General features: G+C 41.5%; 1 protein-coding gene across 4 annotated transcripts in view; it reads right to left on the bottom strand.

Annotated features, from left to right (window-relative positions):
- Positions 1-3,250: 3,250 nt before the first annotated feature.
- Positions 3,251-16,819, bottom strand: part of TBC1D2 (TBC1 domain family member 2) — a 29,612-nt gene continuing 16,043 nt past the window's right edge. For 3 of the 4 annotated variants that reach the window (XM_083353092.1, XM_083353094.1, XM_083353093.1), the window contains 8 exons: positions 14,404-14,790; positions 12,229-12,339; positions 8,983-9,167; positions 7,636-8,109; positions 7,313-7,433; positions 5,755-5,940; positions 5,418-5,539; positions 3,251-4,630 (listed from right to left, as the gene is read on the bottom strand). In XM_083353092.1, the coding sequence (XP_083209218.1) occupies positions 4,429-4,630; positions 5,418-5,539; positions 5,755-5,940; positions 7,313-7,433; positions 7,636-8,109; positions 8,983-9,167; positions 12,229-12,339; positions 14,404-14,790 (1,788 nt within the window). In that variant the 3' untranslated portion in view covers positions 3,251-4,428. The remainder of the gene's footprint in view (positions 4,631-5,417; positions 5,540-5,754; positions 5,941-7,312; positions 7,434-7,635; positions 8,110-8,982; positions 9,168-12,228; positions 12,340-14,403; positions 14,791-16,819) is intronic. The other variant, XM_083353095.1, reaches the window with a different exon arrangement.

The following is a 16,819-nucleotide window of genomic DNA, read 5'->3' as shown; positions in this document are numbered from 1 at the left end:
TTTTTGACAAAACTGTGCTGGCTACTGGTTATAACTTTGTTTGCTTCTAGTTGTTCGCAGATCTGTTTTTTTATTATGTTTTCCAAGATCTTCCCAGGTATTGATGCTAGACTGATTGGTCTGTAGTTTCCTGAGTCTTGTTTTTTCCCCCAACTTTCTTGAAGATGGAAACCACATCAGCCCTTTTCCAATCCTTAGGTGCTCCAGGATTTTTGAAAGATATGGTACAATGGTTCTGAGATAACATCTGCCAGCTCCTTCAGAACTCTTGGGATGTAATCTCTTGAGTCCAGTGTTTTATATTCATCAATGTCAGATAGGTATTCTCTTTTAATTTTTGTTTCTAGTTTGTCTTTTGCAGTAGTTTTTTTGGTATGTTGGGCTATAATTTCTTTTTGTATGAGGACTGATCCAAAGAATGAGTTAAGCAGCTCTGCTTTCTTGAGGTCCTTAACGTTAGGGACTTCTAGAAAGAAGGAAGCATCATCAAAAGGCTCTGATCTGGTTGCTCAGGAACAGTCAACGCCCTTGCAAGAGATGACAAAGCAGCATGAATGGCTGGTTACAAGGAAAGCACACAACCTGGTTTTACTAGCATCATCTAGTTTCTGCTTCTATGTTGTATCACACTGAGCCTGCTATTGAGGCTTTTGGTAATTTTGCTTTGCAGCCACTTTTGGGGTTCTTCTGGTTGTTGTTGTTAGCTGCGAAGTCGTGTCCGACTCATCGCGACCCTATGGACAACATTCCTCCAGGCCTTCCTGTCCTCTACCATCTTCTGGAGTCCATCTAGGCTCACGCCTACTGCTTCAGTGACTCCATCCAGCCACCTCATTCTCTGTCGTCCCCTTCTTCTCTTGCCCTCGATCTTTCCCAGCATTAGGCTCTTCTCCAGTGAGTCCTTCCTTCTCATTAGGTGGCCAAAGTATTTGAGTTTTAGCTTCAGGATCTGGCCTTCTAAAGAGCAGTCAGGGTTGATCTCCTCTAGGACTGACCGGTTTGATCGCCTTGCAGTCCAAGGGACTCGCAGGAGTCTTCTCCAGCACCATAGTTCAGAGGCCTCAATTCTTTGGCGCTCAGCCTTTCTTATGGTCCAACTTTCACTGCCATACATTGCAACTGGGAAGACCATAGCCTTGACTATACGCAAGTAGTTGTAGTTCTGGTAGTTGTCATCAATAAAATACTATGCGCCTATCACTCCAGGTAAGACAAAGTGTTGACCAGACAGGGTAACTTAGGAAGATCCGTTCATTTTACTCTCTTCTATATCTGGTTTAAGCCAACAACAAATGTCTGTCATAAATCTGCAACTGCACTAGTCTTTTCAAGATAATTTGCTAGGGCAATGAGAAGTTTTTTCTCAGTCAACAGATCAGTTGGGCCAGGCAAACGTCAAAAATAAATTGGAAGAAGTGCTTCATACCTCACAAGAACACAACATCTCTCTGGTCTTTGTTAAAGCAACCCCCTTTTTAAGACTAAAGAATGGATGTTGGCTGCCTTAAAAGTCACATAGAGTTGAGTCACTAAAGTAGAAGCACTTTTACCTACACAAATAGAAGCTATAAATTTTCAGGAAAAGCAGAGAAAGGTTATGCTTGCAGCAGACTGAGCTAGGTTTTGCCTGATTTTTTGAAATGTGCACAGCACTACTAACCAGTTCTCAAGGACTGGCATAAGGCTTTGCCTTCTCAGAAAATTCTGCCTCTGGCCCTATCCTGTAATCTTTTCCATTCTGAGACAGGATGCTAATTTGAGTACAAACAATTGCATTTATTAAGTTAAGCCCCAATCATAGAATGGGCGATTTCAGATTGGAGTCCTTGGCAAATGTTTACATAATTGGGGAGGATGAAATGAATGACAGATACAGTATGCATCACTTAATTAACTACCACATTAATATACTACAGAGATAGGATCTTGAGCTAACAAGTAATTCTTGAGATTTTAAATCCCCCTTAGAGGGATTTAAATGGAGCAGACTATGAAGAAATTTAATGCCTATCTCCACTGTTGTTTGACCACAGGGATGGGCTTTGCACAGCATGCTATGTGCAATACTCTAAAAATGGACAAGGTGATGTATCGCTGGTATTTAACACCAGATAAGTTATCTAGAATGTATAAAGATATTTTGAATGAATGTTGGAAATGTAACTATAAAGAAGGGACTTTTATCATTTTTGGTGGACACGTGAGAAGGCAAAGAAATATTGGAGAAGAATTCATCTATTAATGCAGAAAATTCTTAAAGTGAACACAAAGATTAAACAAGAAACTTTCCTTCTGGATCTAATGGAAAGAGAACTAGAAAAAAAATTGGAACTCTGATTTTATATATGGTAATGGCAGAAAAATTGCTCTAGGCATAAAAGTGGAAGGACGCCTCGATTCCTACCATGGACAAATGGTTACAAAAACTGATGGAATTAGCAGAGATGGCCAAATTGACTGTGCTGATAAAAGAAAAGAACATAAGTACTTTTGTTTCTACTTGGAAACCGCTTCTGGACTTTGTGCTTGAGGTGGGGGAAAAAAATGATATTATGATTTTGGGTTTTACCGATTAGACTGATTTGCCGATACAGAAATGGCTAGTGCGTACTACTACAGAAATGTAAAAAGCTGAGATTTGATTTTAATGTCTGATTTTACTGCAACAGAGAGTCAGAAGTCAATGCCTTTTGTTTCTTTACTTCCCCTTCTTCACACCTTTTTTGTTTTCCTTTTTCTACTGTTGTCCCGTACTATTTGCTTTTGTATTTTCACATTTTATGTTAAAAATGAATAAAACTAATAAAAAAACCCAATATGGGCTACTTTCAAGGCAGATGAATTTTTAAGACCTATTCAAGTACATTAGAAGCCACGCCATTGTTAAAGGCATTGTAGATTGTGGTAAGGAAATATCTCTGAAACAATGACCTCCTAAGGCAGGGGTGTCAAACTGCTGGCCCGTGGGCTGGACATGTCATCTGGAAGCCGCGCCCACCCCATTGCCAGCAAAACTGTCCCAATATGTTGCGCAGCGTCACATGACGTTGTGAATTTGACATGCCTGTCCTAAGGGATCATGGGTTGTCTAAATCATAGAATGGTAGTTCGGAATGGACCACAAGAATCATCTAATTCAGTGTTCCCTCATCTCAGCAGCTTTAAGATGTATGGACTTCAACTCCCAGAATTCCCCAACCAACGTGAGTTTAGAGTTGCTAAGATTGAGAAAAATGGATTTAGTCCAATCTCTGCAGCAAAGCCAATTTATTAGAAAGCCCATTATAAAACAAAGAATGCAAACAAAAAAAGAAGGGAAAATTTAGTATATGCATAATAAAAGTGTGGCTCATACATTGTGTTAATCCACATTTTGCTTCACCCAGGATTGGCTGAAAAAATCATACTGGAATGAACCAGTGGTAATAGTAAATTATAAAACAGCCCTGCATTTTCAGCCCGTGGGCCATAAGTGGCCTGCCAAGCAGCCTTGAAGGTCCAGTAGCATTTTTTAAAAGGTCAATAAATTCAACCACCAAAAAGCACCACTGTCATGAAGGATCTCCTGTTGCTTCCTCAAAAGAAACACTGACAAGTGCCTCCAGTATCTCCAGGCTTTAGTGGTGCTGCCAAGACCTGCTACTACTCCGTTAGCTGATCAATGAAACAGATATTCCTATGCAGCCTGCAATTATTTTTAATTTATCAGTGTGGTAAATTTGGGCAGATCTGCCATAAATTAGGGTTCAAAAACTATAATGGCTGCATTCATACGGTCTACGTTCTAATGGGATCCTTATGATTTAAAGTCAGAGTAGCAGAAAATCTCTAGCGGAATACAATCCAGGATTTTTTTTTCACTACAAAAAAAATCCATAAAAGACATAATGAAAATAAGACATGATATGCCCTTATTTGAAACAGTGGAAAATATCTGTAGCTCAGATATAGGAGGGTGGAGGTTCATTGTCTGAGTTTGTGGGTTGGTTTCCAAACTTTTCGTTACCAGGTAAGGTAACATCTTCAGGGGAGTTTAGGGAGTGTCGATGTCAGTTTTTTCTGTTTATAAGGGCTTCACATGTGGGTGTGTTGAGTGAGGGTCTTGTGGTGGGTCTTGTAATGGGGAGGCCATCACAAGACATATCACAAGACCCTCACTCACCTGAAGCCCTTATAAATAGAAGAACCCAGACATCCCCTAAACTCCGCTGAAGATGCTATCTAGCCTGGTAACGAAACGTTTGGACACCAACCCGTAAGCTTGGAGAATGAACCTTCGCCCTCATACCCTTATTTGCAGTGGACCTACAGATCATCCAGTACATCTGCATTCATTGCACCAGGTGCCAAGTGTTTCTCATAAAGAACTGCTGCCTTTGCGTTTCAAACAAAGGCAATGTTTAGAAAGGACCAGAGAGTAAATGAGAGTTAGATCTCTTCTTCCTCCTCACTCGCGGCACCATCTAGCTGGCTGGCTGCGTGTTTAGCCTGTTCCTTCATATACTGGGCTTTTAGCTGCTCCAGTTCTCTCAGCTCAGCTTCCACTTTTAATCTATGTACTCCACGTCGATTCTGAAGCAGCTTCATGGGAAACGGATTCATATCACTGAAGGCGATGCTCATCAGCTTTCTGGAAGAGGAGAATACATGAGCCAAACAAGAAATAGAAACCTAGTAACTCTGCCTGAACATACATTTGGGAGAGAAATATCCTTGTTCAAAATATAGCAGTTTGGCAAAGAGCCGATCCAAAGCTCAACATGTTTGTGATGTTCTGTAGAAGGCCTCTCTTAAATCATACTAATTCAGATTCCCTGGGAAGGTTTTTTTTTGTATGCAGTTAATTGAAGGCTTGTATTAGACAAAAGGATCTGCAACAAAGTACGATGATGATGGTAATGACTCTATCTCACAAATGCTGTCATTATGTGCTTGCACCTTAATATGATGTAAGCGTGCACAATACAATATTTGTGAGATGCTGTCATACCATCATCATTATTAATCCCCCTTTGCCACACCCTCAGAGACACCCATGATATTAGATTTGAGGGTCAATCAAATTAGGAAAACGCAGAGACAAAGATTTAGAAATCAGTCATACCAAAACTCAAAACCCGTTAGTAAGTATATTGAAATGAGAAGGAAAAGGGACATTAAACAAATCTATTCGATTGGTGCTCAAGCATCCTTTTCACATTATACAAGTAGAAGCCCTTCCTTGGAGTTAATGAGTTTGCCATCTGACCATTATGTTATTTCAAGATTAGGCAACAACATGAGGAGCTAGGTCTGGTGTGACTTAATAAAGGAATTGAGACTTCTTTTAGTCCAGATGCCAGCCTCAGCAATACGTTAAACTACTCGATCTGCCTTGGTTCTCCTGCATTGCCTTTGGCTTCTGAGAACATTCTTACCTGCCATCACAGATAGTTTTGGTGAAAAAACGAAGATATTGATAGAATTCCAGATTGTCTTGAATCTTCAATATTGCTTCTTCATTATATTTAAAAATTGCGAGTGCGTAACGGAATATCACCTGGGGCAAAAAGAAACTTGGTTGACTTTCATGTAGCATATTAGTGGAGGGAAATAGTCGCACCTGAATAATTTACAAGGATGTAAAACGTACAGAGGGTACTAAGGATTCAATAAACATGTTAGGTATCCTGAAGACTGATCTAAATTGGTCCAGCTGCTGGGGAATAGATGCAGACACTTAACCAAATTGGTGGATGAGTGTAACGTTCTTACCTTTGTACCTTCATAGAGGAAAGCATCCCAAACTCTGAGGAGAATATCGCTGACAAGACTATCAACAAAAACAACCAGGAACCAGTTGAAGGTCACTAAGGACAGGTCAATTTGAAGTTGATCCAAGTGCGCTGTCAGCCTGGGAAGCTTCTCTGATAAAATGTCTTTGAAAACTCTTTGATCTACCTGGATTTGGCAAAATATCAATACTGATAAACACTTATGTTAGAAAGGCTATTCTTCACGGCTGATAATTCTTATAGAGAGAGATCTCTATCGGAAAATGAGAAGTATTAGATACTCCTGTCTGGAATCATTTAAAAAATGTTTAAATATTATTTCCAGCATTTTGAAACAAACATACAATCTTATACTGTAGCTATTCCAATAAGATCAGCTATAGTGTATGGGTGTATATGAATACAGTGTACAGTATAGTGTATATACTGTATATGGCTTAAAAGTCATAACTGTGAGAAGGATCTCGGAGTCCTAGTGGGCAATCACTTAGGTATGAGCCAGCAATGTGCAGCAGCAGCCAAAAAATGCTAATACAATCCTTGGCTGTATAAGCAGAGGGATAGAGTCAACATCACGAAAAGAATCAGTACTGCTTTATAACACCTTAGTAAGACCATATCTTGAATACTGCATCCAGTTTTGGTCACCGCCTTATAAAAAAAGACTTTGGAAATTGTGCAGAGAACAGCAACAAAGATGATTAGGGGACTGGAGACTAAAACATTTAAAGAACAGTTGCAGAAATTGGATATGGCTAGTCTAGAGAAAAGAAGTGACATGATAGCAGCGTTTCAATATTTGAGGGTCTGCCACAAAGAAGAGGGGATCAACCTATTTTTCAAAGCACCAAAAGGCAAGGCAAGAAACAATGGATGGAAACTAATCAAGGAGAGAAGCAACCTAGAACTAAGGAGAAATTTCCCAACAGTGAGAACAATCAACCAGTGGAATGGCTTGCCTTCAGAAGTTGTGGGTGCTCCATTACTGGAGGCTTTAAGAAGAGACTGGACAGCCATTGGTCTGTAATAGTATAGGGTCTCCTGCTTGAGCAGGGGGTTGGACTACTAGAAGACTTCCAAGGTCCCTTCCAACTCTGTTACTCTGCATTCTGTAGATCCTTCCAATATGTTCTTTAGAAGAGCCTTGGTGGAGCAGTGGGCTAATGCCTCCTTAAGTAACACCAGCTGCCTGCAATTAGTGCAGGTTCGCGTCCCACCAGGCTCAAGGTTGACTCAGCCTTCCATCCTCCCGAGGTAGGTAAAATGAGGACCCAGATTGTTGGGGGCAATTAAGCTGACTTTGTAATAATGCCGCTTGGGGTGTGTGTGTGAAAGCCCTAATAAGCAGGCATATACATAGAATGAAGGCTACTGCTAAGCTTGTAAGCCGCCCTGAGTCTTCGGAGAAGGGCGGGATATAAATGGAATTAAAATAAATAATAATAATATAAGCAATTCTCAAAATTACTTATTTCTCACAGTATAAAATTCTGTAATTATCCTGTAATTATCAGCACAGAAGAAAGCGTCAGACTTACTTGCGAGCCTATTAATGTGTTGCTGTAGTAATCCTGAGGCATTAAATTGTTTGTGATATGAACTAAACACCAGAAAGCTTCTTCTTCCTCTTCTAGGACCAGCAAGGCAATGGCAGCCAGTCTGCGATAAGTAAGACACCATTATAACTAAAGCAGGTAAACATACTACACATTAGAGCTGTGACACTTCAGATGGTCACAAGTCTGAATTTTCAATGTTGGAAATAACAACAAAATGAAAATAACGAAAAAAAACGGATCCTTTTTTTAAAAAAAAAACTGGCTACATTTGAAATGAAGAAGTAACAAATATAAGCAGGCACCTGTTCAGTCCTTGGCAATAGCCAATGGTTGGATTTTGCCAGGAGAATGCAAGTAAAACTCTTCTAAGTTTGGGAATAAACTGGGAAGTCGGTGACATAAAATGTTTATTACTGGGTAGCGTGCGATGCAGATCCAGTTCAATTTGCTGGGAAGCTGTGTGCTCAGCATTTTCACACTTCTTGAGTAAATTGTGGTAATGACCAGCGGAGCGTATTTGCTTTAACTGATGGCTGATAATCCATCTCCATACCCTCTGGCGATGCACTTTCGGGACACCACAGCGCAATAAGCTTTTTAGCTCTGAAGAGGGAGTCAGTTCTCCAAAGTTATTCCATTGCTCAGAGAGAGGTTTCTCCGTGATCTCCTTGTTCAGATTGGTGTATTTGATCTCCAGGGCCTGGATTTTGGCCAAGAGCTTCCAGTCTGCAGCTTCATATTCAGGAACGGTCATAAACCCGTAATCATCATATTGACTAAACGGTGGAAAGAACAGAAATAGGGAAATACTAAATTATTAGGCCACACTGGTGGCGAAAATGTGAATTGTCTTTAAACATCTTGTACAAACATTGCAACAATGTAAAAAAAAAATTGGAAGCATCTTTTGGAGATCCTGAAGAAAGCGTATGATCATGTGCACTTCAATAAAAATTAGTCCTTATAGACTAATGATCTACTTTTTTTTAGTTTTTACAATAAAACACTTGGACAAAAAAAAAACCTCTGAAAAAATAAGGCAAGTGATCTACATTTATCTGCTGTTTGAATATACAAATAAAGACCAGCAACTAAAGCTGTGTTATCTTACCTCAACTTAACCTACGTTATTGCAAAAGCAGCATAAGGACATGTAGCATTATCGGTTGGCCATCAGTTGAAAGAATGCATCTGGAAATCCTTGCTTCCAGCTACAGTGAGCCTGGTGCAAATGCAACCATCCTATCTGCAGACTCTCATTCCTTTCATTAGAATGCTGAAGTAGCATTGTGGCATTGCACTGGAAGCTCCACCCCTTTTGAGATGCGTGTGTGCAATGTTACAACATAGGTACTATAGAACAGCGGTCTCCAACCCTCGGTCCATGGACCAGTACTGGGCCACGGCATACCAGCAACTGGTCCACACAAACGAGGAAAGCTCCATCTGCCGTATGCAGGCAGCACACAAAACCAAGCCTCCTCTGGTCCGCGGAAAAACCTCTCCCCATGGAACCGGTCCCCGGTGCCCAAAAGGTTGCAGAAAACCCCCCAATCTTGCTTTCCCCCCCAAACCCCACTGAACAGCTCATTGATCCACTCCATAGGCGTGCCATGCCTCTTTCACGAACAGTCCTATTAGTAATTTACTTGACTGGGCTTAGCTGAACAGGAATCAGGGTGTCTTCCTTCATATCCCATTGCAGGGCCTCTTCAATGAGTCCCGTCACCAAGGCCGTGTGTTCCTGAGCCAAATCCGGCAGTCCCTGCACGGTCCGTAGAAACATCAGATACTTGCTTTCAATCTGGCAGTTGTGGGCTTGCAGTTGAGCACACTGCCGTTAAGAAGAGAAAAAAGGTTGTCAAAACAGATGCTTGTTATATCTGCCTCTTGGATCCACTCCAAATGTATTCTGATTTTTAAGTTTTTTTTAAAGAATAGAGCAACTGTCTACGGATTAAAGCATGGAGTATTGAAATCAATTGTTTTGAGACAGGAATCTGATCTTGTTAGTATAAATTCATGTGTTCTGTCATTCATTTGACCTGTATATCGTATGTAAAGGATTCCCCTGGCCCAGGGGTCAGCAACCCGAAACAGCAAAAGAGCCACTCGGAACCGGTTCTGTCATACACACAAAAAAGTGGGAGCCGCAAAATGTACGCGTGCATGTGGGCATGCATGCGCATGCGCAAAACAAGCAAAAAATACACCCCCCCCTTACGCCCGCACCGCATCCTGAGCTGCACACACCTATCGCTGCCCAGTGCCGCCAGCTTACGCGGGGGGGGGAGAGATGGACTCGCAGGCAGTGGGCACTGGGTTGCGGCAGTGCCTTCAGCCCGGGCACCGCCGGAGCCACCCGAGTGCCCTCCCCCTCTCCCGGGACCTCCAAACCTCTGCGTTTGATGAATGCAGCAGCTCTTCAAATGGGGAGGCGGAGGTTTGGGGAGCTGCACAGCTCTCTAAACCGCCGCCGCCCCGTTTGCAGAGCTGCTGCATTCCTCCGCGTTTGAAAGAAACACGGATGAACGCAGCAGCTGTGCAAAGAGGATGGTAGCAGTTTGGAGAGTGCGTGCGCTTTCGCTGCCGCTTCCCCGGACGCCGGGCTTCCCATGCAAAGCTTTCAGCAATGGGGAGAGCCGAGGCGCGTGTGCTACTCCGTGTTAAAGGTGCAGCTGCTTTCCTGCCTCATAGGGACTCCTCCACCCTGGGATGCCCCCCCACCATAGGATTGAGCAGCCTGAGGAATTCGCTGCCGCACCGCGCTTTGCCGGACCGCCTTCTGGGGCAGTGGAAAAGCAGCAAGGAATAAGGAGAACAGCAGTGGGGGCGAGGGACGGCTGCTGTGGAGCCTCTTTCGGCTTCTCCGCCTGGTTGGTCTGTCCCCTCAGAAATGAAGGGAGCGACTGTTCTCAGTCACGCCCTCCTTACAGTCTCCCTCTCTCGAGTCTTGATGCTTCGTCCCAAATGCAGAAAGCAAGCTGAAACAAAGAGGGAGACTGCAAGAAGGGCGTGATCAGCGCTTTCGGCATTTGGGATGAAGACTCGACAGAGGGAGACTGTAAGGAGGGCGCAGGCTGAGAAACGCCAAATCTCGTTTGTTCAGGCTCCACTTGCCTGGCAAATGGGAGAAATCTGCCGGGCCTCCCCTCCGGCCCCGAGCAGCACCTCTGCCTCACGCGCGCATTTGTTCAGGCTCCGTGTCCCCCCCCACACCCCATCTGACCGACCTACACACCTTTTTTCCAGCAGTCCTCCGTCTCTTCTTCTGCTGCCACCACGTGCAGTCTGAAGAAGAGGTTTGTGGGCAGTCCCACAAACCAAAGAAGTTCAGCCAATCAATTCGCAAGATTTTGTTTTTGTGAGAAATTTGAATTGATTGGTTGAACTTTTTTTTTCCAGACTGCACATGGCGGAGGACTGGGAGCCGCAGGAGACGGCTGAAAGAGCCGCATGCGGCTTCAGAGCCGCGGGTTGCCGACCCATGCCCTGGCCAATCGAGTCTGACTCTAGGGCACGGTGCTCATCTCCGTTTCCTAACTCAGGGGGGAAAAAGGTTTGGGGACCGCTGTTTTAAGACGTTCTGGGATAAATAAATGAAAGGTATTGCAAAGACCTCTAAAGAACAATGAAACTTTCTGTTGCACTGACACAAACCCACTGCTATTTTTGGAACACTTTCTCCGCTGTGGGAATTCTGTCAACAAAGGCTGGTGAGATTTAGGATTGGTGAGAAAAAAATCTGCTTTTACCATGACTGTCCAAAAAGTAACAACTGCAGAGTGTTACTTTTCTTCATTTGGCAATCAGCTATTGAACTGGTAGCACCATTGGATTAAATTAAGGATTCTCTCTTTTCTACTGAGCATCTCATCCGCTAATCATCCAAGACTGCTTTTAACTGCATGGCCTCATTTTGGATGTGATGCTAGGGGCCTATTTAGATGATAATTCAGAGTATTACTGAGTAGGAAGGGACCTTATAAGTAATCAAGTCCACCCCCACTGTTCAGTGAAGGTTCCTTGGTCAGAGTACCTCAGATGACCATCCAACCTCTATTTGAAGATGACAGCTCATATCATCAGTTTATGAGGCTAGGCGTTTGATATGTGGATTTGATATTTATGCTTTAATCACAGAATTAGGTGGGGAAAACAGGCACTAGCAGCTATCCAAGGGTGGGTGTTTCTTACCATTCATGACATCCTATACTCAATTATCTATTTAATGTCAATTGGGTTGTGCTTTTCAAGCTAAGCTTGGCTCATCTCAGGATTGCAATTTCTGTAAATTAAAAAACAGAAAAACACTGAATTCATTGTTCTTTACAACTTGATGGGTTTCCAGTTCACCTCGTTGTTAATATGATTTTTTTTTCAAAAGTTATGCTCCTTTTGAACACATCTGTCCCAAATATATGTTTTGTGCTTATTTGTGAATAAAAAGTGATTGCTTTTTAGCACACTCCATCATTTATTGTTGACTAAAATCATTTGGATTAACTGTAGCAGCAATTTGAGGGCAGGTTTATTTTGTCTATCCCCATCTAGGGAATCCTGAAATGTTGCAATCACACTGAACCAATCTGCACATAGATGCGTTTATGGATAAGATTTTTTTTTCATGTATCTGAATTCATGTGTGAAAATTGAATCCACAGCTGGCCCAAGAACACAAACTTGGGGGGAAGCCAATCATGTGGCCCTCCTCAAACTGCATCATGTGAACAGCCACATGCCAGTGAGATGACAAATGAACAAATAAAAAGAGTTCCCCAAGTTCCCTGTGTTTGACAGACAAGCCGAAAACTTCCTATGTATTTGAAAATCAGATTTAAAATGTAAGAAGAAAACCAAAGCACCAATGTGGGTCAAATAGCCTTGCTTCTTACCTTCATCAGAAGGTTTTTTTCTCTCTGTGCCACTGTGCTCCATATTTTGCTAACCTGGTGGACTTCAGAGTTCAAAAATTGGTTCTGAGTCTTATATGCCTCAAGATCATCCTGAGAAAAAGACATGAAAAGGCACGTAAAGTAACCTTCACCCTAAAATACTCATTCAATTAGGTATAGATTGATGGACCCTGGGATCTTGACAAGGAAGGAAGGAAGGAGGGAAGGAAGGAAGGAAGGAAGGAAGGAAGGAAGGAAGGAAGGAAGAAAGAAAGAAAGAAAGAAAGAAAGAAAGAAAGAAAGAAAGAAAGAAAGAAAGAAAGAAAGAAAGAAAGAAAGTAAGTTTGGGCTCTTTTTATTTCTTTATAGTGACCCTTCCCAGGTTTTTCAAATTGATCAAGAATATTGTGGCCTAAAATGTAACATAACCCTTCACTCTTCTAATGTCTACGTAGACTTTGACAAATGTTACAGCCACACAGATAAATAGAACAATTACTTACAATATTAATGGGGGTTAGGCAATGGGAACTAAGCCCCACAGAACTGAGGACTCATGTCATAGATACTGTTTAAAGCCTTCTCTGGCTTAGGACCAATCAAAGAGGAACAGTCGATTCCCACATTCTCAGCTCCTTAACAAGAAACCTTTTATATGTACTGCTGTAGATATGCTAGACATCTATATTCTCTCTATTAATTCTTTTAACTTTTAAATCATCTTAATGATGCTTTAAACTTTTTTTTTACTTTTCCTACCTTAATTCCTAGATTTTTAAGCTTCAGATCTGTCATGGGAATTGGTGGCATAAAAATTTCTGAACAAATAAAGCCTGGGCAGCGGCAAACCCTCTTCAGAAATCATCTAGCAGCCAGTTCAGGGTTTAGAATACATCTTAACACGATTGACAGTAGGACTGGTTCCATTCAAGGGAGAGAAAAAATTCTCTTGAAATGGTAAATATGTCTATAAACTGCAAGAGCTCAGACTACAGGAGGGGTTCTTCATGAGGGGAGCTGGACATTTTATACAAAAAACAAACAAAACAAAACACACAAAACCCCTCCAAAGGCTACAACTTTTCCTCCTGATGTAGCATTCTTTGTGTAGAGATTATTTTTCAAACAGAAGGGTATTTTGCATGTGACTCTCCATTAGTGATTTACAGTAATTAACCCTAGAGGTTTTATCAGTTCATTCAAAATGCTGCCTAAGACTTATTTCCAGAGGCTATGATACAGATAGTCTTTGCTTACCAACTGCAATAGGGACTGGCAACTCCATCACTAAATGAAGCAGTGAGGTCGTTAAGCACAATGTCACCTGACCACATTGACTTACAACATCAATTCTATTAGTTTCAACTGCTGCCATTAAGGCTATGCACTGCCCTTGCTAACAAATACATAAAAGTTAAATTTGCACAAAGCACATAATTGGGACAAATTGTGGGCTTATCCTAGCTGTGCTGCCTGCCTGAATCTTACAAAGATCACTGTGCCCTTTTCAATTACATGGATTATTTTGTGTAAAAAACTATCCATAAGGTATCCTAATTTACATAGATTTATTCTAGGTTTTTCATTTATAGGGAAAAGCCAGGAACTACAATAGCATTACATTTTTATTGTCAGGCAGGGAAATCTTAACTGAACTGCATCTCTGGCTTTCAAAAATTAAGCATGTATTATCCATCCATTTTAAAAATGTTTTCTCTGTTGTAACTGCTGCAAACTTGTAAACTAAATATGAGTCAATAGTTGTTAGGAGAGTGAATTTGTTGCCCAACCCTGTTCTGTTTTCAGAAGTTACTGTATACCAGCGGTGTCAAACTGCCGGCCCATGGGCTGGTTTCATCATACCAAAGCTCCACCCACCCCATTGCTGACAATGCAAAAAGAGTCGTGATACATCATGTGACGTGGTGAGTTTGACACCCGTGCTATATACTATATATTATATGCTATATACTACATATTACATACTATATACTACATACTATGGGATGGTGTATAGTATTTTATACACACACACATATATACATATACACATATACACACACAAGCATGTCATTGGCAAACACTGTGAAACTGTGAAAGACTATATAGCCAAAACACAACAATATTGTACTGCTTATACTATTTGAGCCGAGTTGTGAATTCCTCTCAGAGTACCTTCAGGTGTTCGATCTTTTCCTGTTGCTTGTACAAGGTCTCAGTCATGATGCGGTCTGCCTCAGTAACAGAGTCAGACATCTCTCTAGTGAGTTGCTCTGTCAGCTTGAGGATGACTTGTTGCTTGGCTTCGTTTTTGTCCATCAAGAGCCGCACATGTTCTCCCAGCTCCTTGATGTGCTCCTCCTTCAAAGCAGCTTCCTGCTCCAGGTCTTTCTTTTCCATCTCTAGCACTTGGACCTGTTTACTCAGCTCAGCAATCTGCCTCACTTTGTGCCGCACTAATTCCAGCCTGTCTTTTTCCGTAGCTGTGACCAGATACCTGCAGGACTCTCGTTTCTCTTTCTGAGCTGCCTCCAGAGCTTTGTGAAGAAGTTTGACCAGTTCCTGTACGAGGAAAAAATATATATGAAAAGACAAATCTAACTATGACTACTAAACTGGATGGGAGCCATGGAAGTAGTCCACCACTATATGCTAGAAGCCCAAGAGCAACAATGGGAAAGAAAAGATCTCCTGATTTTCCATTTAGGGCTTTTTAGGTGCATCAGATGGGCCACTGTATGAGGCAGAAGAATTGCTAGTTAAGCTTAGGCCAAATTCAGCAGCTCCATTTTTATGTTCTCTTTCTCTCATGAAAACACATTACTTTGTAGTTCAACCCCAACAAAATATCTCTTTAAATACAGAAAGAAGAAAATACATATAAAAGACATAGGTCAAGATCTCCACACTTGTGGAGCTAGCAGCACATCTGGAATTTTGGCAGTATGTTTTAAGCACTCCAAAGAAAATGGCTAAAAAGTAAATGGCTGAAGTGATAGGCACAGACAATAATAAATCATTTAATTGGAAACTGATTAACAATTCTTTCCTAGCAGCTCCTCTGCCTTTCACAACACCCTCTTTTATCTTTGTTCCCCCCCCCCTTGGGCAATTGGGTAGGTTGTCCAGTAAAGCACGAAAGCAAAGCAAAGCAAAGCAAAGCAAAGCAAAACACTAAGTCTGCAGGTTCTAACATTTTGCTCGGAGCCCATATCACAGGCACTGCTGGAAATAAATGAGATTTGCAGAATGCTACTTTTTCCACCTTTAATTAAAAGAATATATTTTTTTAAAAAATCAACATGTAACAGGTAGTCTTTTGGATGCCAATCAAAATACACTTAAAGATCATGTTGTGGACCGAGAGATAGATGGACACAGTTCATAGTTCTCCTGCAGATCTTCTAGCGAGAGGAGAAAAAAATCATAGTGGCAGATTTGTTTTCCAAGGAACTAGGCCCAATTAAAATGTTTTTCCCCATTCCCTCCTTCTAAGACCATAAGCAAACTGACATAAAATAGCAGACTAGCTTATGTGCTGTGCTGTGACAAGAAGATATCGGCAAGATCTCCATGGCAAGATCTCCACAGGATTTTGAGCATAATCCAGCCACAGCCATCACTGGGATGATGTAATAGCTTCCCTCATTGTTATTATTTTGGCACAACAATGATTGGATGATTCTAAAAGACACTATATATCTCTAGTGGCCATAGACGTACCTCAAACAATTATAGGATTTTGGATTACAATGTCAAGAGATCTGACATGGTTACTATAGGTCATTATAACACAGACTGAACTTCTCTGTTTCCTTGAATCATCTCAAGATAATACAGCTGATTCATAAATTCCCTGTAGCCATTGGGCTTGTGATGTTCATATGATCTATCCCAGAGAGCCACTTTGAAGTGACTTGCCGTTACATTAAATAACAACTCTTAGGAAAACTAGCACAAATGTTGGGAACGTCCCGTTTGTTATACAGCACAAGCAGCTCTTAGTGCAATTCTCTGAAAACAACATTGTATTTTCAGTCCAGTCCACTTATTTTTTGAGAAAAGGCGGGGGAGGAGTGGGGGAAATTGAAAACGTCACGGTTATTGGAGAGTACACAGAATTCAGGGGCAGAGCACTTGCAGAGTTGCAAGACCCTCTCCCTTCTCAAATCAATTCCTGTCATCTTTCATCTCAAGTAGTAGGAATAAAGAACACATGCACACCCATTTGCCTAACCTTCTGGAGAGCCATGGGCTAGATGGCCGCAAAGTTTCTTCCAGTTTAACACAGCATTCAGAATTGTTCAGCGTGCAGCACAGAAACATCATACACAGGTCCAAATCAAACATTTCTGTATCTGGAAAGGATCTATATAAGGATGACCCAAATTTTCATTCCACTGAAAAGTACAAATGACAATAAGCTGTTCTGAATTTCCAAGGACAGACTAGGGGGAAATTGAAAAGATTCTGATAGCTAGTATTATAATAGAATTTAGCACCAAAAAACGGAATCTCTTGTATTTTTCTGAAAGGATGGTGAAGTTCCCCCTTCCCCCAAACTGTATGACGTGAGGTCTTCTTTGTTCCC

This window comes from Vipera ursinii (assembly GCF_947247035.1).
Source record: "Vipera ursinii genome assembly, chromosome: 2".
Lineage (NCBI taxonomy): Eukaryota > Metazoa > Chordata > Lepidosauria > Squamata > Viperidae > Vipera > Vipera ursinii.
This window is presented reverse-complemented; position numbering and strand designations above follow the sequence as displayed.